This window comes from Coenobita brevimanus, chromosome 111, assembly GCF_032717465.1.
Source record: "Coenobita brevimanus isolate Jiangsu-jjx chromosome 111, ASM3271746v2, whole genome shotgun sequence".
Taxonomy (NCBI): Eukaryota; Metazoa; Arthropoda; class Malacostraca; order Decapoda; family Coenobitidae; genus Coenobita; species Coenobita brevimanus.
Window position 1 is genome coordinate 5,504,665 of NC_137064.1, and position 25,723 is coordinate 5,530,387.

At 42.8% G+C, this 25,723-nt stretch overlaps 1 protein-coding gene across 1 annotated transcript in view; it reads left to right on the plus strand.

Moving 5' to 3' along the window:
• LOC145417889 (uncharacterized) overlaps positions 1-25,723 on the plus strand; it is a 42,258-nt gene that overhangs the window by 2,887 nt on the left and 13,648 nt on the right. The window contains exons 2-3 of the mRNA XM_080286503.1: positions 5,845-6,068; positions 22,490-22,682. Of these exons, the coding sequence (XP_080142629.1) occupies positions 5,925-6,068; positions 22,490-22,682 (337 nt within the window). The 5' untranslated portion in view covers positions 5,845-5,924. The remainder of the gene's footprint in view (positions 1-5,844; positions 6,069-22,489; positions 22,683-25,723) is intronic.

Genomic DNA, 25,723 nt, shown 5'->3' on the forward strand with positions numbered 1-25,723 from the left:
TCTTAAATAACTCATTTCCACTGCTCTCACTCTTGACTTGTGTCCTTCCAACAACGTCCACACTTCACTTCCGTATGTTAAAGTTGGTATCACAATACTGTCATGTAGTAACTTTTTCACTTCCATGCTCACTTCCCTGTTTCTTATAACTGCTTTCAAGGAACCAGCAACCTTTCTTCCCTGCTGTACCCTTTCAAGCACTTCACCCTCCAAACCTCCATCCTTACTCATCACACTACCCAAGTACTTAAACGTACTTACATTTTCCAATTCCTCACCATCCAACTTCGCTGTACAGTCACTGACTTCACCTCTCTCAAAGACCATCACTTTACTCTTCCCTACATTCACCTTTAGATTCCGTTTCTTACACACTCCCAAACTCATCCACCAATCCTTGCAGCTCCCCTTCATCTTCACTGAACAACACAGTATCATCTGCAAACAACAGTACAGGTAGTTTCCAAACTCCACCCTCTCCCACCAGGGCCACTCCAACATCCACTACCCTACCTTGTACCTGTTTTAGTACCCCATCCATGTACAGATTGAACAACCATGGAGACATGACACATCCCTGTTTCAACCCAACCTTCAAAGAGAAAAATTCACTCAGTTCACCATCCACATGCACTTCAGCCTTAGCACCATCATACATACTGTTCACAGCATTCAACAACTTCCCATCTACTCCATATATTCTTAATACTTTCCACAATCCTTTGTCTATCAACCCTGTCATATGCTTTCTCCAAATCCAAGTCCGCATACAACTTCTTTCCCTTCTCTAGAAACTTTTCCACTAAAGATCTAAGAATGAATATCTGATCACAACCTCATCCCTTCCTAAAACCTCCCTGTTCTTCTGCAACTAATTCCTCTGTTCTTTCTCTAACTCTGTCAGTAAGTATCCTACCATACACTTTTCCCGTTATACTAAGAAGACAAATGCCCCTATGGTTACCACGCACTTCTTTTTCCCCTTTTCCTTTGTACAAGAGAATAATTATACCTAACTTCCAATCCTCTGGGACTCTACCTTCCTCTCAGGCCTATCTACACAACTTCCACATCCATTCTACTACTATCTCTCCCCCATGCTTCAGCATTTCACCACACACTTCATCAATTCCTTGGGCTTTCCCCAATTTAACTTTATTAATTGCTTCCACAACTTGTATCCTACTGATTTCATCCTGTCTTCTCACCTCCCTTCTTCTCCCAGCCATTTCCCAGCCACTTATACTTGTATTACTTCCATCCTCTATGTTCAACAATCCCTTAACCCCTTAAACGCGGCCGTGAACAGTCAACCCCCCCCGAATGGCAGGGTTGTATCGCGGTCTGAGTACCTGTAGGGAAATATTAGCCAAAAATCAGAGATTAACCCTAGAACATTATACTTGGTATGGCAGATAGTACTTACATTCAACTTTCTCCAGAGATAGGTGTTGAGCCTTCATGGACTACCCAAGAACTTGTGGAGACTTGCAAAGTTGGGTAACCAAATCTTCACTTTCACACCTCCAGCAACCCGGTTTCCCCTCTACCACAGCCTCATTCTATCACAGTAAACTTTATACTACAACGTAAAGGTGGTTTGGAATCCGTATTTGTACAATAAGCACTGAAAATAAGGCTAAAATCAACGGAGCATACGGGCGACATGCAGCGCGGCTGCGGTCTTCCCGTCACTCAACAAACATTTCCATTTTCACAGCTAAAAACATGTATACTACGTTATTTTCAATCATATTACTTCCCAAAAGATCACCGCAGCGCGCTTTTTATTCTGCCTTACGCCCGTCACTTTATTCTCGTTCCTGTCAGCCGCTTGCACTGACTCAGAAGAGCTAGAACTCGCCATAATGTCACTTTGAAAGCCTGTGGCAAACTGACGCTAAACGGGCAAACCGTGCGAAAAAAAGTTAGTGTTACAACTGGGGAAACAAGCGTTTCCTATTAGCATAAACTGCTTGTGAGAGGAGAGCGCAGATTTACAGTTCTGAGCACTCAGAGCACTGCCATGTATCACAGCCAGGCTGGCCGGGCCGTGGTGGGGGGGGAGGGGGGAAAAAACGCGATACTTGGCAACAACGGAGGTCAGTAGTACAAAGGTAAAGTATGCTAATTGTAGCTAAAGGGTGGTGGTACTGATAGACAATACCAGCTGGAGCCTGCTTGCCCCCGGTTATTCAAAATTTACTAGAATCGCAAATGTGACGATCCTCCGTTATGTCCTTTTTGCCGAGCGTCGCAAATGCGACGATCCGTGTTTAAAGGGTTAAAGTGTTCTCTCCATCTGCTCATTTTTCTCCCTTCTCCACTAGTAATCTACCATTTTTATCTTTCACTCCCCTGCTAACTTCACTTCCACCCTGTCTTACTCTCTTCACCTCTTTCCAGAACATTTTCTTACAGCCCCTCCACTTTGCACTCAAATTCCTTCCAAATTCCTCATCCACTCTCTTCTTACTCTCCCTTACTAATCTTTTCACCTCTCTCTTTCTTTCTACATATAACTCTCTCTTCCACCTCACAACTTCTTTCACGCCCCTATTTCTCATCCATTCATTGTATGCTTTCTTCTTTTGTGCCACAGCCTGTCTCACCATTCATTCCACCATGATGTTCCTTGCACCCCCCTCCGTCTTCTCTTCATCCCACACACCACATCACATGCTGCACATATTTTCTATGTGAATATCTTGCACACACCTTCCATGTCCCCCATCTGCTCCAACTCATATTTGCCCAATCGTTCCTCCACTTCTCTCTTATATTCTGCCTTTTTCTCATCCTCTTGTAACCTTTCCACTCTCCTGCAAATACTCCTTCTTCCCATCCTTCCTTTCTTCTATTTCTCCATCTTATTTGGATCTTTATTCTGGCCACCACCAAGTAGTGGTCAGAAAGTCCACTCCCCCAACCTTTATAAGCTCGTACATCCATTACACATCTTCGCATCCTTTCAGCCACACACACATAATCAGTCATTGCCTTCCTTTCATTCAGTTCACCACCCACCCTTCTCATCACTCGCCATTTATACCTGTAGATCATTTTGTGCCTGAAGAGGGTATTGGCTATCACCAGCCTTCTCCCAGCACAAATGTCCACTAACGCACTGCCATTCTCATCTATCTCAGCAGGCACACCCCACTCACCAACTATTCCATCCACCTTCACATTCCCTACTTTACCATTCATATCACTGATCAAAAACACTCTCTCATTCCTTCCAAACTTTTCCATGCACACTTCCACATTTGTCCAGAACTCTTCTCTCACTCTGCTTGCACGATCTTGTGTTGGCACATACACGCATACAATCTCCCACATTTGTATTCCAACTTTCAATCTTACCCTCACAATCCTTGACCCAACTGATCCATACTCTCTTGTGTTCTTCTTCCATCTTTTACCCACAACTATACACACTCCTTCTTTTGCCCTCTCATTCTCACATACTCCTGCACACATACTCCATCCATACTCCCATTCTCTCACACTCTCACCTCTTCATTTAGTTTCAGTTACTCCACATACATCAACTTTCGCACCGTCAAGCACCTGGACAATCTCTCTCTCTTTCACCTCATCATTCGCACCTCTTACATTCCATGTTGCTATTACCATGTCCTTTGTCCGGTCCTTGGTCATCATCTTTAGTTCTGTCCATGTCCAAGGCCTCTTGTTCGTCTTTTTAGTTAGTTGTTTTCCGGGGTGGGGCACTAACCCTCCGGCAACCCATTTAGTCGCCTCGTACGACAAGCAGGGATACTGGGGGAGTATTCTTGAAAAAGAACCCTACCCCAGGGGGGGTTTGACTATACTGTATATATTTTTATATATATATATATATATATATATTATATATATATATTTGTTGAAAGCAGTGATAAGAAACAGGGAAGTGAGCATGGACGTGAAAAAGTTACTACATGACAGTATTGTTATACCAACTGTAACGTATGGAAGTGAAGCTTGAACCTTGTTGAAGGGACAGAAGTCAAGAGTGAGTGCAGTGGAAATGAGTTATTTGAGAGGAGCCTGTGGAGTCACATGGAGAGACAGGCTGACAAATGAGGATATAAAGGAGCATTGTGGTGTGGATGTGGATGTGATAGGAAGCGTTAGGAGGAACACACTGAGGTGGTTTGGCCATGTGGAGAGGATGGAGGGTGAGAGACTGACAAGGAGAGTGTATGTGAGTGAGGTGGAGGGGGGGAGAGGGAGGGGGAGGCCGAGGATGAGATGGAGGGATGGAGTGGAGAGGTATATGAGAGGGGAGGGTGTGAGTTGGAAGTAGGGCAGTGAAATGGCGGGGGACAGGGCGACGTGGAGGCAATTTGTTTTTGGCCACCTCGTATGAGATTAAGGCATCTGGCAATAGATAGATAGATATGTACATACATATATATATATATATATATATATATATATATATATATATATATATGTATATATATATATGTATATATATATATATATATATATATATATATATATATATATATATATATATATATATTATAAAACCTAGAAATGTTAAAGAATTATTAATAGGGATTGTACTTCTTTCATGTTGATTTTAGATGATGTTTTTCATAAGCAAGTACTGTACTCTTAAAAGCTAAAAGGATTACAAACTCTATGGCTTATGGACTTTATTAGGTACTGTACACTATCAGTATTCATGATAACTTTGGATTTTTTTTTTTTTTTCTCCCCCAGAGAGTTATCCTGGCAGAGAAATTAGCAAAAATGCTACTACAGGTAATGAAAATGCCTCTAATAACTCATGGACTCACTTTTGATGTCATGTTATAAAAAAAAGGTTTGTTTGGCAAAGAAGTTTCATCACAGTGAAAGCGTTCAAAACCGTCTAGAGTAGGTATGTTATGGACTCATAAATGTTATTCATACTATCTATCTATCTATCTATCTATAGCCCGACGCCCTAATCCCGCAAAGGGTGGCCGCAGACAAAACGCCTCCAAGTCACTCTGTCACCCACCATTTGACTCCCCTCCCCCCAACTCACCCCCCCCTCCCTCATATACCTCTCAACTCCATCCCTCCACCTCATCCTCGGTCTACCCCTCCCTCTCCCTCCCTCCACCTCACCTACATACTCCCTCTTAGTCAGTCTTTCATTCTCCATCCTCTCCACATGTCCAAACCACCTCAGTGTATTTCTCCTAATCTTTTCAACCACATCCACATCTACCCCACAACGTTCCTTCACTTCTTCATTCGTCAACCTGTCCCTCCATGTCACTCCACATGCTCCTCTCAAGTAACTCATTTCCACTGCTCTCACTCTTGACTTGTTCCCCTGTTGCAAGGTCCACGCCTCGCTTCCATACGTCAGGGTAGGGATCACAATACCATCATGCAGTGACTTCTTAACTTCCATACTCACCTCCCTATTTCTCATCACTGCTTTCAGTGTGCCAACAACCTTCCTTCCCTGCTGTACCCTTTCACGTACTTCATCCCCCAAAGTTCCATCCTTACTCATCACACTACCCAAGTACTTGAATGCACTCACATTCTCCATATCCTCACCATCCAACCTCACTGCACACTCTGTGACTTCATTCCTCTCAAACACCATAACTTTACTTTTGTTTACATTAACTTTCAGCTTCCTCCTCCTACACACTGTCCCAAATTCATTCACCAAACCTTGCAACTCCCATTCATCTTCACTCAACAATACTGTATCATCAGCAAACAGCAACACCGGAAGCTTCCAAATCTCACCCTCATTCATTAGGGCCACCCCCACATCCACTGCCCTACCTTGTACTAATAGCAAATAATTTTGTTTTGCAGAGAGTAACCATAGCAGTCAAAGGGCTCAAAATTGTTTGAGATTGTGATGGTGTCATGAAGTGAGCTACATATGTGTGGTGATGGAGGGATACCCAGGGAAGCTGCCCAGTGATATCAGCAGCTACACTTACACTGGTGCATCGCAGTCATGTGCGTCTGTTGCCCCTCCTCCACCAGGACCCATCACACACACACCTTCATTTATCCCTCATCCCACCAGTCAGGTCAGTACGGGAAGTTATCATCGCCATCAGCAGCAGCACTGGCATCGTGCTTTTTTTCCCAGTAAAAATTTGGGTGAGGAAAGGTCCTGAAAGCAAGAAAAGAGAATAACATGGTAGAGGGAGAACTGAACAATATGATACTCAGCATATATTAAGTCCCCAATTTATAGAATAGCTAGCATGCAGTCTCATTTAGGCCTAGCCTCTTTATAGATGTCCCAAGACTAGGCCTTCATGGTCCAGTACACTTAAGGGGAAGCCTGCTTCCTTTGATGGCATTACAAAACCTCCAGCCACCTCTTTTGGACCAGATGTATGCAAGACTCTCACTCTTATTGGACTGTTATATCTCCTAGATAATTTTTTTTTTTTTTTTTCAACCCCTTAACCGCAGGGCGTCACTTTCGTGATGCTCGGGAGCAAGGGATCATACTACGGGGCGTCACTTTCGTGATGCTTGGGAGCAAGGGATCATACCGCGGGGCGTTACTTTTGTGATTCTGTGTTATTTTGAATTTGCCCGGGCTTTCAAGTGGTGGCTTGTATCATCTATCAGTACTACCAGTGTCCAGCTACACTCAGTTCTGCTAATGTCACCTGTACTCCCATTCACTGTTGACAATTTAGCCATTTTTCTCCTGTCCTTGACTCCCCCCATCCTTACCTCCCCTCCATTACCCTCTCCTCCCGCCTGACCAGCTGCGCTGTGCTACACAAATGCTGGACGGATTTTTCCACTCATTTTATCCATTGAAATGTGCCTTTTGCCCTATTCTTATACAAAATAATATATAAAAGAAAGAGAAAAGGTAATTGATACTGCCATACATCTGGAATGGGCTAATTATCACCTGGCAACACCTCACATGCACTCGTTTGCTAATTTTCCCTGTTTATTTCCCCTTGAAATATGCCGTATGACCTGTTCTCATAATAAAAATACATATAAGAAAGGAAGGGAGAAGCCTAAGTGATATTTACATTCACCTGGAACTACCTAATTTATTATGTATTGTCTAGATTTCCTGCCAATCATTTCATGGCGTATATATTAGCAGCTGTCACCATGCTGACATTGGCAGCCCTTCACTGCCCCTAGGCAACAACATTCAGTTTACTGTCCTCTTTCAAGGAGAAACCATGTCGGATTCGCGCCTGTCCAATTCTGCCGCTTTTTAGCCCCATGTAAAGGGCCCTGTAACCTCTACTCCTACTAAACCTCGTATGGAAAGGGGTAAAGAGCTAAGTGACTGCTGTGGAATGTGAACTGGCTAATTTATCAATGAAAATGATGGACAGTGACTACGATCTTTCTGGTGACTCTAAAACAGTGCAAGTGGAAATGTAAATAATGTGTAAACAGCAAGTGAAAGCAATGAATGTAAATACTGTATAAGTGAACAGAGGAAAACAGTTTTATAAGTTACTGCAAGTGACAGTGCATAACATAGTGTAAATAAAATAAAAAAATAAATAATGTAAATAAAATAGAGAATGTAAATAGAAATGTAAATGAGTAGTAAAGTAATATAAGAATACGAGTATATATACTAGGAGTAATGAAAGTGAAAGTTTCACTCTAGCATGTAGGAATACACTGAGTTATGAAAGTGACAGTGACAGATTCGCTCTCAGCGCTAGTATACAGGACAAGAAAGTGAATGCTATCTCTATCTATCTATTGCCAGACACCTCAATCCCGTTTGGGGTGGCCACAAACAAATTGCCTCCATGTCGCCCTGTCCCCCGCCATTTCACTGCCCTGCTCCCAACTCAAACCCTCCTCTCTCATATACCTCTCCACCCCATCCCTCCATCTCATCCTTGGCTTCCCCCTCCCTCTACCCCCCTCCACCTCACTCACATACATTCTCTTTGTCAGCCTCTCACCCTCCATCCTCTCCACATGGCCAAACCACCTCAGTGTGTTCCTCATAATGCTTCCTATCATATCCACATCCACACCACAATGCTCCTTTATATCCTCATTCGTCAGCCTGTGTCTCCATGTGACTCCACAGGCTCCTCTTGAATAACTCATTTCCACTGCTGTCACTCTTGACTTGTGTCCTTCCAACAACGTCCAAGCTTCACTTCCATACGTTAGAGTTGGTATCACAATACTGTCATGTAGTAACTTTTTCACCTCCATGCTCACTTCCCTGTTTCTTATCACTGCTTTCAAAGAACCAGCAACCTTTCTTCCCTGCTGTACCCTTTCAAGCACTTCACCCTCCAAACCTCCATCCTTGCTCATCACACTACCCAACCCAAGTACTTAAACGTACTCACATTTTCCAATTCCTCACCATCCAACCTCGCTGTACATTCACTGACTTCACCTCTCTCAAAGACCATCACTTTACTCTTCCCTACATTCACCTTTAGATTCTGTTTCTTACACACTCTCCCAAACTCATCCACCAAGCCTTGCAGCTCCCCTTCGTCTTCACTCAACAACACAGTATCATCTGCAAACAACAGTACAGGGAGTTTCCAAACACTATCCTCTCTCACCAGGGCCACTCCAACATCCACTACCATACCTTGTACCTCTTTTATTACCCCATCCATGAACGGATTGAACAACCATGGAGACATGACACATCCCTGTTTCAACCCAACCTTCAAAGAGAAAAATTCACTTAGTTCACCATCCACACGCACTGGAGCCTTAGCACCATCATGCATACTCTTCACAGCATTCAACAACTTCCCATGGCTGGAGTGAAAATAAACTACTAGTACCGAAAGAAACTTATAGATAAATATTGTATATATGAATAAGTGTAATAAAGTACTAGGAATTTAAAGTGTGAGTGTGTTTATAAATAATAAATGACAGCTCCGCCTCAGAATACCATCGAGGAACCAGCATGGGGGGAAAGCTCGTATGCGCTCGTAATTTACATTGCTTTCTCAGAGTTTTTTTTTTCCAAACTACGTGAAATTCATAGAATAGTGTTTGTAGTTATATCAGGCAGTGGTAACCATATTACGGGGTATTGGGAAGTGTAAAATGGAGACTTTGTTACCCAACTTCAGAAGTCTCCACAAGTCCTACGGTACGGGACTCGACGAAGGCTCAACAAACATCCCAGGAGAAAGCTGAAGGTATGTGCCATATGTATATGTAAGTATAATATTCTAGGACTAATAACTGATTTTTGGCAAATATTTTTAGAAAGTCTGTCGGAGCGCGAATATCCTAGCGGGACATGCAAGTAGAGCCAAAACAACCCCGCGGTTTAGGGGTTAATCCATCCATCTATCATCCAATCCTATGTTGCCCCAAGAGAAGCATAGAAGCCCGGGGCTAGGCAAGTTGGTCCTGACATTTAAGATGAGAGTGAGCAGCCTCATTCATCCCTGAATGGCATTACATGAGCAATAAGCCCAAACCATCTCTTGGATATAAACCTACACAGGCTTAATCCAATTGGAGCCCCTTAATTGCCCACTAAACCGTCAGGCGCCGTAATTTGGTTAAATGGTTACCACCCAGCGTAGTAAATAGTTTCCTGGTGTACAGGAAACCATTTGGCTTGTCACTCAGTGTAGTCACCCACAGGCAGAAGGAAGAAGAAAGAATGAAAGACAGAAGAGGATGGAAGAAAAAGAGAAAAGGGCAAACACCTGAGGTGAGCGCCCCCACCTACCACCAATTTTTTTTTCATAATAAATGTATATATATATATATATATACTGTATATATGAACAAGTCTGAGGATGTATTTTCTTATCCTTCATATCAGAGGATGATTATATGTAACTGAGAAAGGATCTGGAGTGAAGTGGTTCATTAAGATTGTAACCCCTCCAGTTCAGAAAGTTTCCCCTTACCTAAATACAGTAAATTCATGTGGATATAGCAGGAATGAAATATTAAATTACATCATTACAGTAAAGGCCATAAAATGGTAACATCCAGTCCCATGTTACCTCCTGCGAGATGAGGTTAGGCTGATGCAATTCAGAACATTTTTGGGTAGGTGACTGGCCTACACCCTTAGAGGCATTATAAGGTCAAAAAGCCTCCAGCCATCTCTTGGAGATTCAAACCTAATACTGTGCAAATATGTGTGCCTTATGTATGACTGTTCAATTGATCCCTCAAACCACTAGACTACAAGCATACTGGTATTTCCAACCCATAATTTTTCATATCTATTGTAACAGCCCTTTTATTTTGTGCAGGATTATGTAAGGTGGGGAAATCCAGAGAAAGACTAATTTAGTTGGATTATTCACTTAATTTTTGCCATACTGGATCTTTTCAGATTACTGGTCATGTCCATTCAAATTCGTTTCGTTTTTGTTTTTTGAAGGCTCCAGCATGCTTGCATGCATCGGCCTTGGTCACCTAATGGCGGCTCTCCATGCTACTCGCTCCATGGCAGCCTCCCTGTTCAGTCCCGTAACCTTGAGGTCACACTTAATGACGTTGTCCCATGTCTTTTTCGGTCTACCCCACGCAACCCCACCCCCAGTATTAACATTTCTCACTTTCTGCATCCAGTTATCATCCTGCATCCTCTCCACATGCCCAGACCACCTCAGTCTACTTCTCTTGATCACAAAACAAATACATTCCAGTCCCATACAACCTCTCAACTCATCCATCGTAAATCCAGCCCCCCCAGGCCTTCCATGTAGAGGTGCACTTCACATCCACCTAATCATTGTCATTTCTGTACATTTGAGCCTGCAAATATTCTCTTCCTTTACTGCCCAGGTCTCACTACCATACAGTATTGCACTCCTAACACATGCTGCGTACAAAGACCCCTTAGCATATTGGGAGAGCCCTCTCAATATCAGGAGAGGCAACAGCTCCCTGAACTTCCTGCAACCACCTCTCACCCTAGCCACAGAGCTAGCTCCAGCCCCACCTCCAGCACATAGCATGTCCCCCAAATAACAAAACTCTTCCACACGCTCAAGAGACTCGCCAGCAAGTTCAATCCTCTCACACCTGACAGTCTCCACCTGCTCTCCCCGACATGCCACACACATAAAATCAGCATTATCACGCAGTCTACCTCTAATACCACGATATCTCTTATACACCTACTTATCACAAACACTGCACAAGATGAAATTACAGTACTTCCCACCCCCTTATGGCAAATTGCATGTGTCCAGTCTCCTTCTTCTCTGAGTACTACCAACAACCCTAGATATCATCACTTTTGTTTTTTCTGCATTTATCCATAAGCCCTTGTGCCCCATACCATTTCTCCACTTCCTAAATGTTTCCTCCGCCTCACTTTCATTCTCTGCAAGCAACACCAGATCATTAACATACATCTCCCACAGGAGTCCATTTCTGAATTCACATGAGAGGGCTTCATGTACCATGTTAAACAACAAGGGACTCAAAACTGACCCCTGATGCACACCAACATTCATGGAAAGCTTATCACACAAATCTCCATTCACTTTTACTTGGGTGCGAGCACCCACATACATGGCTGTAACCACCCTAACCAGCCACTCCTCCCTCCCAAGCTTTCTCATTACCCACTTCATCACCTCTCTAGGGACTTTGTTAAAGGCCTTCTCCAAATCAACAGTAACAAAGTACAGTTCCCTTTTCTTTCCTATATATTTTTCCTGAAGCTGTCGAATGATGAATATGGCATCAGTGGTCCCCCTGCGTGGCATAAACCCAAACTGCATCTCATCAGTATTCACTCTTTCTCTACTCATATCTTTAGAACTCTCTCTATTACCTTCATTATTTGATCCAAAAGCTTCATACCTCTGTAATTTCCTCTTTCCAGGGCATCACCCTTCCCCTTGTACACGTTTACAGTTACATTCTTCAGCCAATCGTCTGGGCTAACACATTCATATATAATCAGATTTATCAGATCAGTGACTAACCTCACTCTTATATCTCCTGAGGCCTTCAACATTTCAGCAGTCAACCCAGGCACACGTGCTGCTTTCCCCACCTGCATCCTGCCTATTGCCTCACTCACAGTAGCAGCATCAAAGGCCTAGGGCCAAGCACTGGATCAGCTGGCTACAAACCTTCCCTGTCCTAATCAGACTCTTCATTCATCAACCAGCTATAATGCTCTCTCCATGCATCTTTAATATCCCCACTGTTCACCACTGCCCTTCCTTCATCATTCTTTACACACTGCTCACCTATATCCCAACTATCCCTCTTTACCTGCTTTGCCACCGTAGATATCATATTCTTCCATTCCACATGATTTAGGTTATCAGGTAAAAGTTTCTGTGACTCAGACTTCACCTTGTATACCTCTCTTCTAGCCCTATGCTTAGCAGCCAGGTATTCCTCCTTGTTGCCGCCCATTCAAATCATCACATATTTTCTGGTCAGATATTCTGGTACAGTAAAGTACGTCATTCTAGTTAGGATATATTTCTTATCTAGTCAGTTTATTATATGCAGTACAGTAATACCTCTAAATACGATACCCTGGATGCGATACCCCGGCTTAACGATGGGGGTAGAGATACCACCATACCCCGCCTGACGATGGCCAAACCCCAGTTTCACGATGGGTTTTTATTTTATTTTCTGATTTTGATGATATTTTAGTCTATAATTGTGTGTTTAGGTTGATTTATAAACTGTTTTTAGACTTAATGTATTTTAGCCATAGGTGGGTGAACATTGTCATTTTGGGTACAGTTTACAAAGCTTGATTTTTTTCCAGACTTATATTTGATGATTTTCAGATTTTATTTTTTGGTTTTAATGAGTTATTTACAGGTGTTAGGCTTAGGTTAGCTTCCTTGACAGCTGTTAGGCCATTTAGATTGGCTTTAAACTTGTTTTTGGGCTCATTTGGGTGGGTTTTGGGCTTGGTTTGGGGAGAAACCCAAGGCTGGTAAATGCTCCACATTGCTTTACATGTTAAAAGTACCCCAGTATACGATACCCCGCCTAACGATGGGGTTTTACCTAACCAATTACATGGTTAAACCAGGGTATGCCTGTACATTCTTTATACTGTATACATCTTTTGCAGTCAGGTCGTAGTGTCCACCCCCAGCCCCATTTATATTGGTTGTGGGGTGATGCAACCAAAACCATCCAGCACTTACATTTCAAACATCCTTGAACTTTTCTTTATTGAGGAGGAGATTAGAGAGAGGAAAATTGTCCATCTACACCCACCGCAAATTGACTTAGGACCTACACACAGAATTGCTATAGGAAAGTTGTCTGACTTTGCATTGTGTTTCCTCCTCTAACAGGTGAATTTTTGGGGTAAGAAGTAACTGGCACCTCCTCTGGTGTTGGCGGAAGGTGGTGAAACACTCAGCACGTCAGTGCTTGCCTAGAACCGAGAGTGGGAATATATGTTCCCGTCACTCCGAGCTTGCACCTCCCTCTTTTTTCTTATGCATTGCTGTTTGCCCTGTTATTTTCCTAGAGTTGAGTTGTCATGCCTGGAAAGTACTGCTCAAGGGATGAGAGGGTCTGTATCATTGCTTGGAGGCAGGATGATGTCCCTATCAACACGATTTGTGAACATACTGGACGTGCAAAGTCGGCCGTCATGAAGATTCTTGCTGCAGTGCTCGGCCTGCCACCTGATGTCATACCAGAGCACAAGCATGGCGGTGGAAAGAAGAGGACGACTTCCAGAGGTACAGATATGCTTCTGGAGAGGGAAGTAATCAAGAATCCTCGACTGACAGCAGCAGAATTGAAGAGAATGCATCCCCAGCTGTTACAAGACCTCTCAATTCAAACTATCGAACACTGCTTGCAGAAGGAGCTGGGTTTGCCAAGCCGCAGTGCAGCCAAGAAACTGCTTTTCATTGACCACATGAAGAAGCAGCGCATTCATTTTGCCAAGAAATATGCACACTGGACATTGGATGAGTGGAGAAAAGTTATGTTTTCCAATGAAAGCACAATTCAAGTTTTCCAGGTTCGTTCTGCCAAGGTTCATCGCCCTGCCTCCTGTAGTCAATGTGACCCTGCTTACACGGTGCCGACTGTAAACCCCTAAAGACCTATGCCACACAATCGTGCATTTGTGTAATTTGACACACCAGCCTATCCCGCACGATCGTTAAAGACACACAAAAAACTGGGGGAGGGTAACTCCGCCCCTTTGGTGACATATATGGGATCAGACCAATGAGGGCTAGAGTGTCTGGGGTGGTATGGCATGATGGCCCCCTTAGGTGGGGGAGATGTAACCCCCCCCCCCACAACTGTCATTTTACCTCCCTCAGCCCCATTGCATCATCTCCATGTTGTCCCCTCCCAACCAACCGTACCACAACATACCCCCTACAGCAGTGTGTGCATAGCAACCCTTCTCCCCTCTCCCTCCTCCCCTATCCCTGCTCCCCTATCCCTCCATCCTCCTCCCCCCTCCTGCCACACACACTCCACCTCCACTTTTCGCCTGGTTTGTTTTTTTGCTATGGGCGTATACCAGACTGACATTTCATGCCTAGGGAACACTTCACATTGACATTAGTTATGTATATATAATTATTTACAGTAAATAATGCATTTTCTGTACATTTTCTGTTTTTGCCCATGGGGGATTGGTAACTTTTTTGCATTTTGACGGGTGATTGTGCGATAACTATTTGATCACTGTGGCTGAAACATACATTTTCAGGTGTGTAAATTCAGTCTCTTGAAATGTGGAAGAAAAATTTTGACCTCGGTGAAAGACGAAAAATCGACCCTGTTTTGCGGCTGGAGGGACAGACCTGCTGAGCAAATTGCGTACTTTAGGGGTTTAGCACCCACAGTCAGTAATGGTATGGGTGTGTTTCTCAGGTGAAATGGGAAGGGGAGGCCTTTACTTTCTTCCTAAGAATGTGATAATGAATGATGGGCGGTACATTCAGGTTCTGGAAGATCATTTGTTAAACTTTTTCGCTATTCATGGGTTCGACTTTTTCTTGCTCAATTCAGCTTCATGTCACAAGTCAAGAAAGGTGACAAAATGGCTTTAGGATAATCGGATTGAGGTCCTCAATTGGCCTGGCAATAGTCCGGATCTAAATCCGATAGAAAACTGCTGGGTAAAGACGAAGAAAATCATGGCAGAGAAGACACCCAATCTGGACAACCTTGAGAAAGAACTTAAAGATGTTTGGTGGAAAGAAATGTCCTTAAATTACTTTAGAGATGTAAGTGATTCCCTGCCAAAACGCATCCAACTGGTCCTGAAAAACAAGGGAAACATGATTTCATATTAATATGACATTTCATGAACAAACATTGTGATATACTATTATTTCTCTGGTTTGTAATACCTTGTGGGGGAAAGTCCTAAGTCAGTTTGCGGTAGCTGTATCTGTCTATCAATTGCCAGACACCTTAATCCTGTAAGAGGTGGCCACAAACAAATCACCTCCATGTCACCCTGTCCTCCTCCATTTCACTTCCCTGCTCCCAGCTCACATCCCCCTCTCTCATATACCTCTCCACTCCATCCCTCCATCTCATCCTTGGCCTCCCCTTCCCTCTCCCCCCCCCTACACCTGACTTACATTCAGTCTCCTTGTTAGTCACTCACTTTCCGTCCTCTCCACTTGGCCACACCACCTCAGTGTACTTCTCTTGACGCTATCACATCCTCATTCACACCACAACATTCCTTCACTTCCTCATTTGTTGGTTTGTCTCTTCATGTAACTCCACATCCTCCTCTCAAATAACTCGTTTCCACTGCTCTCACTTTTGATTTGTCTCCTTCCAACAAGATCCAAGCTTCATTTCCATACGTTAGAGTTGGTATCACAATGCTGTCATGCAGCGACTTTGACTTCGTTGCTCACTTTCCTGTTTCTTGTCACTGCTTTAAAAAAACCAACCTTTCTTCCATGGTGTACCTTTTCAAGCACTTCACCCTCCAAACTTCCATCCTTACTCATAACACCACCCAAGTACTTAAATACACTCACATTTTCCATTTCCTCAACATTCAACCTCACTGTACATTCATTGACTTCATTTCTCTCGAAGACTATAACTTTGCTTTCGCCTGTAGATTCCTTTTCCTGCTCACTCTCCCAGACTCATTTGCCAAGCCTTGCAGTTCCCCTTCATCTTCACTTAACAGTACAGTATCATTTGCAAACACCAGTACTGGATGTTTCCAAATGCTGCCCTCTCTCATTAAGGTTGCTCCAACATCCACTGCCCTGCCTTGTATCTCTCTTTATAACCTCATCCGTATACAGATTTAACAGCCATGGAGCATTGCACAACCCTGTTTCAGTCCAACATTCGCATAGAAAAATTCACTCTTCACTATCCACACATACTGCAGCCTTAGCACCCTCATGCATACTCTTCCCAGCATTCAGCAATTTCCCATTTACACAATGCATTCTCAATATTTTTTCACATTCCATGTATGTCCACCCTGTCATATGCTTTTTCCAAATCCTTGAAGGCTGCATGCAACTTCTTTCCCCTCTCTAGAAACTTTTCCACTAAAGATTTAAGAATAAATATCATCTACACAACCTCTTCTCTTCCTAGAACCTTCCTGTTCTCCAACTAATTCCTCTGTTATTTCCCTAACTCTATCAATAAGTATCCTGCCATATACTTTTCCTATTACACTCTTAAGACAGATGCCCCATGTGATTACCACACGCTTCTTTTTCCCCTTTTCCTTTGTGCAGCGGAATAATTGTATTTTGGGGAAAACTTTTCTCTTCCATTCAGTTTCACAGGTATGTGAAAGAGCCCAGTGGTAAGTGGGGCCACCCATCATAAACTCGCATGGAGTAGTACATCGCACAGGTGATTTTGAACAGAGTGACGACAACATGATTTCTTGTAATCCATGAAATCATTTACAGTGCCATGTCAGTCTATCAGTCTGTTTATAGCCAGATGCCATAATCCCACAAAGGGTGGCCATTTGACTCAGAGTTAGGTGTTTTACGGGAAGGGGTACTAACTGTCCGCCAACCCACTTGTTGACACATAGGGAACGTATGGATTGGTTATGTGGTTACCCCCCAGCATTGTAAATGGTTTCGTGGTTTACAGGAAACCATTGGTTTGTCAATGTAAAGGTACCTGAAAAGGAAAGAAGAGTAGTAAAAAGTGACAGGAAAGGTGGGAGTAAAAGGAAGAGAGGAAGGCAGACACACAATGGGCCACACTTCCATTCACTCATTATTCAAGCCCCCGGAATCCTGGCTGTATCGGTTACACCAAAAACATTCATCATGTTCTGTAGCTTCACATAAACTTATCCGATAGAGTCAATGCGGACGCTGTCACATTAAAAAAAGGATGCCAAATCCCTGATTATGCACTTCTCCTCGAAATATTCATCCAGCCAGCTAGATCTCTGTCAGTTCTCTAGCTTAATGAACTTCCAAACCTCTCTTCCTCATACACTCATCCACCATATCTCTCCACCTTCTCCTTTGCCTACTTTGCCTTCTCCCTCTATCAAATTTGCTTAGATATACCTGTTTCACCACTCTTATTATCCAGTCTCTCCACATGATCATACCATCTCAGTACACTGTCTTCAATTCTGGTGTCCACAAACTTCCTCACTGCGCATCATTCACAAATTGCATTATTTCATATCCTATCCACGCTCTGTACTCCACGCACATTCCGCAGTCCCATCTCCACTGCTCTCACTCTTGACTTTTCATTTTCATGCCACACCATAGTCTCACATCCATAATGTTAGAGTTGGCACTAACACTCCTTCATGTAACCCTGATGCAGCTGCAACACTCAAGCCTCTGTTTTTTATCAGGGCCTTCATTGCACCAGCTACTTTCCTTCCTTGTTTGTATATGGTAATACCTCTATCACTGTGTGCAGGTATTTGAACTCCCTCACCAATTCCAGTCTCTCACCATTCACTGTAATATTGCACAGGGAGTCACCTTCTCTCCTAGTAACCATCACTTGACTCTTTTCAGCATTTATTCTCAAGGCATGACACCCACAGACATCAGCAAAATTACACTAGTTTACCAGGTTCTTGTCCAGTATTTGGAAGTAGAACTGCATCATCAGCATACAACAAATTTGAGATATTCCATCCATCGCCATTCATTACCAACGCCATCCCCCTCTCCATTACTCGTGTTCTTATTTCTCTCATCATCCCATCCATATACTGTATATATATTGAACAACCATGGGGACACAGCCTTATGGCATGTCCACCTCAATCGTGAACCATTCACTTAGATGCCGATTAACTCTTACACATGCATCACTACCATCATAAAAACTCTTCATGGCACCTAGCAGCTTACCATCTACACCATACCTGCGTAAAACCTTCCACAAGCCTTCTCTGTCCACTTTGTTGTATGCTTTTTCTAGATCCATGAATACCATAAACACCTTATGGTCTTTCTCACAAGCCTTCTCCACTATCTCACTGCAAATATTTGATCCACACATCCTCTGCCACTCCTAAAGCCACCCTGTTCATCACTCACTAGGACTTCTGATGTGTCTTTTACTCTCTCTGAAATAATTTTTCCATATACCTTCCCTACCACATTCAATAAATTTATGCCACGACAATTCTTGCACACGTCACTCACCTTTATTTTTGTACAGGGTTACAATCACAGCCTTTTTCCACTCTCCTGTCACAGTTTCACTCATCCGTGCTACTTCTTACATATCTCCACAATCACTTCGTTCCGCTCTGTCCACTACACTTTGTCATCTTTGCATACATGTCGTCACCCCCAGCTGCTTTCCCATTATTCAACTGCATCACAGCGCTCTTCACCTGTGCGAACGTCACGTCTTATGGCACTGCATTCCTTCTCTGCACACCCCCAAAACCCTCTGTATACATACATACTGTCATGGTTAGTATCAGAAACTTAAAAAGGCATGGTTAGATTCATAGGAAGTGATGAAAAGGGTACTCTGAGGAAGAAACACATACCACAGAGAGACCTGGGATGGGCTTGAGGTAAGAGCTTCTGAGGCTAAGAGGTGGAGAATTAGTGGTCTCCACCACCTGGGATTGACTCCTGAGTAGAGCCTCATCTTTGAAACCCTCAAAGCCATCAGAAACCACTGACACTGCACTTCATTGTCAGCAAAAGTGGTCTACGCTCAGTTGCAGGATTTTTTTTTTTTTCTAAGAGCCACAAAATACTCAGTAACAGCAGGATTGCAGGTTTTCATCTTGGAATGATAATGAAAACTGCTACAGCCAAGTGCATGATAACCAATGGATCAGTGTACAGTACCTAACTTGTTACAAGTGAGGCAGGAGTAACATCAATAGCTGTTTAAGAATTGATCTGCAGTAATTTAATAGTGTGGCAAAAACTGTTGGTGTGAAAAATGCAGGAGCAACACATATGATCTATATAAATACAGGTACAGTGCCTTGTAACATCTGGGATTAGAGAGACTGAGTGGGATTTAGAACAGTCATCAAGTGATAAGTCCCATGAACTTATCACAAAAGGTGTAAGACAAGGTACTGTACACATATATTGAAGGTAAATGAGGTATAGGACATGAATAATCATGTGGTTCATTTCACACTTTAATAGCTTCTTTCTCTTTGATTTCTGGATCCTTCCTCTTCCTACCTTTTATGAAGGATTTAGGGTTGGGATGATGATTATGATTGGTTTGATGTATCAACCATCTAGCCGCATTAGGTGACTGTGGTCACCCTACTAATTATTCTTCATGATGCATCAGGCGACTATAGTCCACAGCCAACAAAAAACTCTACCATACTGCATTCCCTCAAATTTGAGCTGTGCGCCAACAAAGGATATTCTGCCATCTGATGTAGGAAAGAGTAACTAAGCTTGAATAATAAAATAAAACAGACTGATTATCGTGTTTTGTTTGTTTTACCCAAGATGAACCCAAATGATGGCTAGTACTATGACAGATATATATGGTAATACCTCACTACAATGGACTAATTGGGACCCAAGCCATTCCAAAAAATGGGTAACTCCAATAAAAGCGACATCTGGACTTCCCCCTGCTAACCCAGACTTTTTCCAATTTATCAAACATTAGTCCAGATCCTACCAACAGCTTTTCACTGTGTCGTTACCAAGTGTTTTCACTGTCATTGCAGTACTGTACTGTATTATACATTCACAACAATAATCAAATGGTGGGTACCCGAGTTTAGCGTTTGCCTTATTCCGGCCGTACCATGCCGAACCTGATTATTGTCGAAGTTGCAATATTTGTTTACATGTAAATAGCAGTGTTGCTTCTGACTCGCGGCAGTATCCACTCATATTTACCCCTTAGTCCAAGTTATTCTCTCATATAGTACAATAAGCAGTCTGTTGCACAACACATATAATTTTAGCAAGGTTTAGACTCAATAAAGGCCATATTGTACCAAAGGCTTTTCGTCTCATTAACTCTCCTCCTCTTACTGACTCCCTTCAACCTCTGTCTCTTCGCCGCACTGTTGCATCTTTATCTCTTTTCTATCGCTACTTTAATGGTCACTGCTCCTCTGAACTGTCTGCTTGCATTCCTCCACCTCTACGACGGGCGCGTAGCACCCGTCTGGCAGCAAACTCTCATCCCTTTTCTGTCCAACTCTCTAATGCAAGAGTTAACTGTTACTCCCAGTCTTTCATTTATGCAACAGGTCAGCTGCCTATGATCTCCAGTCTTTCAAACGCAGTGTGTCCAGGCATCTCAAAATGATCGGATCTTGAATTTGGCTCTCTATTGTATTTTGTTTTTCTCTTGGAGGGAGCTGTTACTGCGGGCCATGGCCTTTGGTTCCTTCTTCCTCGCATTAAAAAAAAAAAAAAAAAAAAAATGTAACACACACAGGAAGATACTTTCATGGCCACCATCTTCCTTCATCCCACCAGTTCCTTCTTGTGGCAGTATCCCATTTACCTCTTATTTTTTTCAAATGCCACTATAAATAATTATTGCATCATCATTTATTGCATAAATTTAAGCAAGGCATGGACAATGAAACTCATAAGTAATAAAAAAAATTGTTATCTTACAAAACCATTCCAACTCACTTTGCTCACCCAACTCTTCCCCCACCTTGCCAAGTGTTTATCATCATCTGGCACCCGGTGAAGGATCCTTCTGAGCAAATCCATCAACATTATAACCCCTTTATCTTCAGGGTCATTGTCAAGGAACAGTGAATCATCCTCCAGATTGTCTTCACTGGCAGGAGCTGAATCATGGACGGGACCTGGAGGTGTACCTTGTACTTTGCTTGCCATGTACCGTGTGGTTAAGGCTTGGTGTCTTGAATTTAAATTAATGTTAATATTAATGTAGACCACTTTTCTAAGGTTTTAGCATTTAGATAATACAGCCTTTATTGTCACAAATACTTTTCAAATACTGTACTGTACCCTTATTACACCTTATTATTTACTGTCTTACAAAGTAAAGGTGTTCACTTTGTATATTTCACCAATCACTTGTCACCCTCAAACGGTATGTCAGGGGCTTCCAGGGAAATGATGTGGGTCAGACTAAGGCTGGGGGGGAGGGGGGAATAGTGATACTGCCAGCCCACCACCAACCAGTGTATGAACACACAAGCCACGCAGACAGTATGGCCACTCTGGACTGAGGTCAGGTAGTCCAGACCACTTGTAGCTTTATCAGAGTTTTCCTGATACATAAGAATTTAGTCTGGTTGGCTCTTCGACTCCGATAAAAGCGAATTCTGGTCTATTGCAGTCTGTTGTAGTGAGGTTTTACTGTACCTCATAATGGGTTCTGCTGCACAATGAAATATGAACTCTTGTGAAAGGTATGTTGGTTCTCAGGGATGATCATGTTTCTGAAATGTATTTTAGCAAAGTGTGAACAATGCAGGTCACTGTTGATGCAAAACTAGACAATAGCAAATATTATTTTGGTCTTTTTTCTCAGAAAATGACAATTTTCTCTTAGAAAGGGACATTTTTTAGCATCATCAGATTAAGAAATAGAAACTTCATGGTTATTTCCTATTAGAAAAGTAGCAGCAAAGTTATAATTAGCACTTTTACTTTTAAGGGACTTAGGCCGCATCCAGGAGAATGACAGAGCAATGCTAGGTCGTGGCCAAAGAGTTAATGGTTATTACAGTTTTATTCATCTTAGAGAATGTATGTCAGAGTAAATGATTTATAGCCATATTCTAAGTGACATGGGAGACTTTTTGGGATCTTTTCCTTAGTAATTTATTTTGGATATTATGCTTTGATATTCACTTGTAGGCTGTTTATAATATGATACTGACAAACTGTATTTTACATAAGTAACATGCAAAAGGATAATGAGATATAATGTGCATAATAAATTGCTAAGGAATAGATGTTATGAAATCTCTGGTGTTACATAGAATACAACTCTTGATGTTACCAGCATGTTGATATCCATTATGAAGCTGTTTTCTCCTCCACAGACAGAGAAAGACCTTGGGATGACACCAGGCACCAGTGTACAGGAGGAGGGACTTGAAAGTAGCATGACAGGTAGCACCGGGCGCAAGAAGAAGAAAAAACATAAAAGTGGAGAGGATCCGAATGCAAAATCCACCATAATGTCAGAAGAGGAGTTTGTTGATGCAGCAATACCAGTTCTCTCAGAAAGCCAAGGTTCTTGCAGATCTTAGTTCCAGTTTAACCCCCTCAATCTGATGATGTATTTTATATATACATATATATAATCTGTATACTGTATATATCTATATATATATATATATATATATATATATATATATATATATATATATATATATATATATATATATATATATATATATATATGTATATATATATATATATATATATATATATATATATATATACAGGTAAGCCCTTAATTCACGTGAGGTTTACGTTCCCAGACCCATTCGCGTATACATTCTGCCTTTGTGTGCACATAATTACGCATGTCTACTAAGTACAGTATATTGCATCTGAATAATACTGTTTATGCACAACATACACCTTATAAACTAGCATAAAGTATGAAAAACAACAAAAATGTAAGAAATTCAACACTGAAACCTGACAAGCACAGGCGTAGGTGGACACTTCAGCAGTCTGGTGCACAAGCCCTTACTGCCTCCCATATGTTACATTCTGCCTTCTTTATTGTCTAAACAGTCGACTCATTCACCCCAAACATACAGTTCCTAGCCAGTTCACAGGTGTAGGTGGAGACACTTCAGCACAGTCTGGTGCACTAGCCCTCACTGCCTCCCGTATGCTATGTTCTGCCTTCTTTATTGTAAGAACAGTTGACTCGCCCCAGACACACGGTTCAGAGACAATTCACCATGAAGTCAATTCTCCATCAAATCATGGACGATTCCCTGTCATTCCATAAATATACTTATTCAGTGGGTTAGAGCGCTCCGCTTTGACCGTAGGGTTGGAGGATCGAATCCACCCAAGGGTCATTGGTAGACATCAGGAAGGGCATCCGGTCATAAAATGCTACACGCTCCAAACCAAAGTCCTCTATCCAGGGGCAACGCCTTAGCCCTTATCCAAAAAGGGATACCTGGCGTAAAACTCACTATTGATTAATTAATACTTTAATAACTAATTTTCAGGGGGATTTTATAACTCAGTAAAAAACTAGTGTACTGTACTTGCTAAATAAACTGGTATGTAAATAAATGACGGGGAATCGTCCTGATGGAGAATTGTCGCTGACATTCCTCCCTTAAGTTTGTCCAACACTTTAACTTTCTCTGTCAGCAACATCATTTTACGAGTCCGTTTTGGTGTGTTACCACATGCATCACTAGCACCACGCTTAGGCCCCATGTTGGCAGACAAGGCAAGCAATCACTGGAAGGCAGAAAAATAAGCCACAAATAACAATTCACAAGTCACGCATAGTTCGACCGTCGGATTGAAACTGACTGTGTGGTGAGTGGTAGACCGACCTCCCACACACACACACACACACACACACACACACACACACACATACACACACACACACACACACACACACACACACTCACACACACACACACACACACACACACACACACTCACACACACACACACACACACACACACACACACACACTCACACACACACACACACACACACTTATACCGCTCGCTGGTGCAGTGGTAACGCTCTCGCTTGCCAACTGGTGGACGGGAGTTCGCGCCTCGCTCAGGTTGCGAAAAGTTTCACTGACGAAGTGGGTGGTTACTGTCCCCCTTGAGCAAGGGGACGGGTGTGTGAGTGTGTGAAGGTCACAGCCTTGCCCTTAGATCGGACTATATGAGCTCTCAGCTCCCTTCCGGGAGGGTAAAAGCTGACAATCACGACCATCAAGTGATCCTGACCGACCCGGTGAATTAATTACACACACACATATATGTATGCACACGGGCAGCAGGTAGGCATTTTTATATTTTATTTATTTCTCTTGTATATTAAAATTATTTATTTGAATACTGTAATTTTATGTTTTAATTATTGTACAAAAAATTCGTGGATAACCGAAATTGCGTGAAAAAAGTTCGCGTGAATTAAGGGCTTACCTGTATACAGTGGGCTCGCACAGTGTGCGTCACCACAGTGCGCGATTCGCCTTGTGCACGAGTGACCAAAAATCATAACCAAAAACCCTTTAATGCGCGAGTTTACCGCACAGAACGCGAGGCAGAGGCAAGGAGTGGCTCAAAAATGCCATTTTCTACTAGTGCGCGACCACCCCTCATCGAGCGCGTCACGTGTCGTCATGTTGATGCGCCAGACAGAGTCAAGTTGAGCAGCCTAGCGTGATGGAAGGCAGGACTGAGCTCTGTATGTCAAACATTAGCAAGATCCTTGCTGCCGTGGATAAGCTCAAGGAAGAGGTGAAGGAACAGGAAGTGAGCAACCTAAGATGGAGGAACTTCTGGTTGGTATCGACAAACTCTTCTGTTTTGACACAGACAGGCACAGGGAAGAAATAAACAGGAGAAGACAGACGCTCATAACATGCTACACACTGCGGGCTCAAGTTGGTGAAATAGCGGAACCATCGACATCGTCTGCTCCTGTTCCTGTTGAGGATGAAGTGGATGCAATGTCAGAAATGTCAGCATTGGACTTTGAAGGGTTTATGGCCGAAGTGAGTGACTTTGATGCTCCTGGGGAAGGTGATCAAGAGGAGTCTGCGGAAGGAAGTGTTGGTGCGGTGGGGAGTGCGGTGCTGTAAGTGTTGCCGCGCCTCGGAACCCCTGTTATTTAAGGTCATCAGGCCTGTTGTCTACTGTTGTTAAGGTGACTACCCATATTTTTGTTATAGTAGCTATAGCTTTAGTACAATGTCTGAAACATATGACCTTTATTATGTCTCTAAGGGCCAAAAAATGTCCAGGTATGAGGGGGTACCGCCCATATGTAATTATTCCCATAAGATTATGTATTCCCAGTACGCGAATTCCCAGTGCGAGAGCTCATGCACCGCCCAATCTCTCGCGCACTGTGAGCCCACTGTATATACTGTATATATATATGGAGCCTCTGTGGTACAGTGGTAAAGTGTGCGTTGTCGTACACTAGAGAGCGAGGGTTCATGCCCTGCCAGGGTAATAAACTTTGGGAGCGTTCTCCTGGCCATGTACTGCATGGCGGACACAAGGGGTGCTGTAGTTGAACCAGTGTCGCATACTGT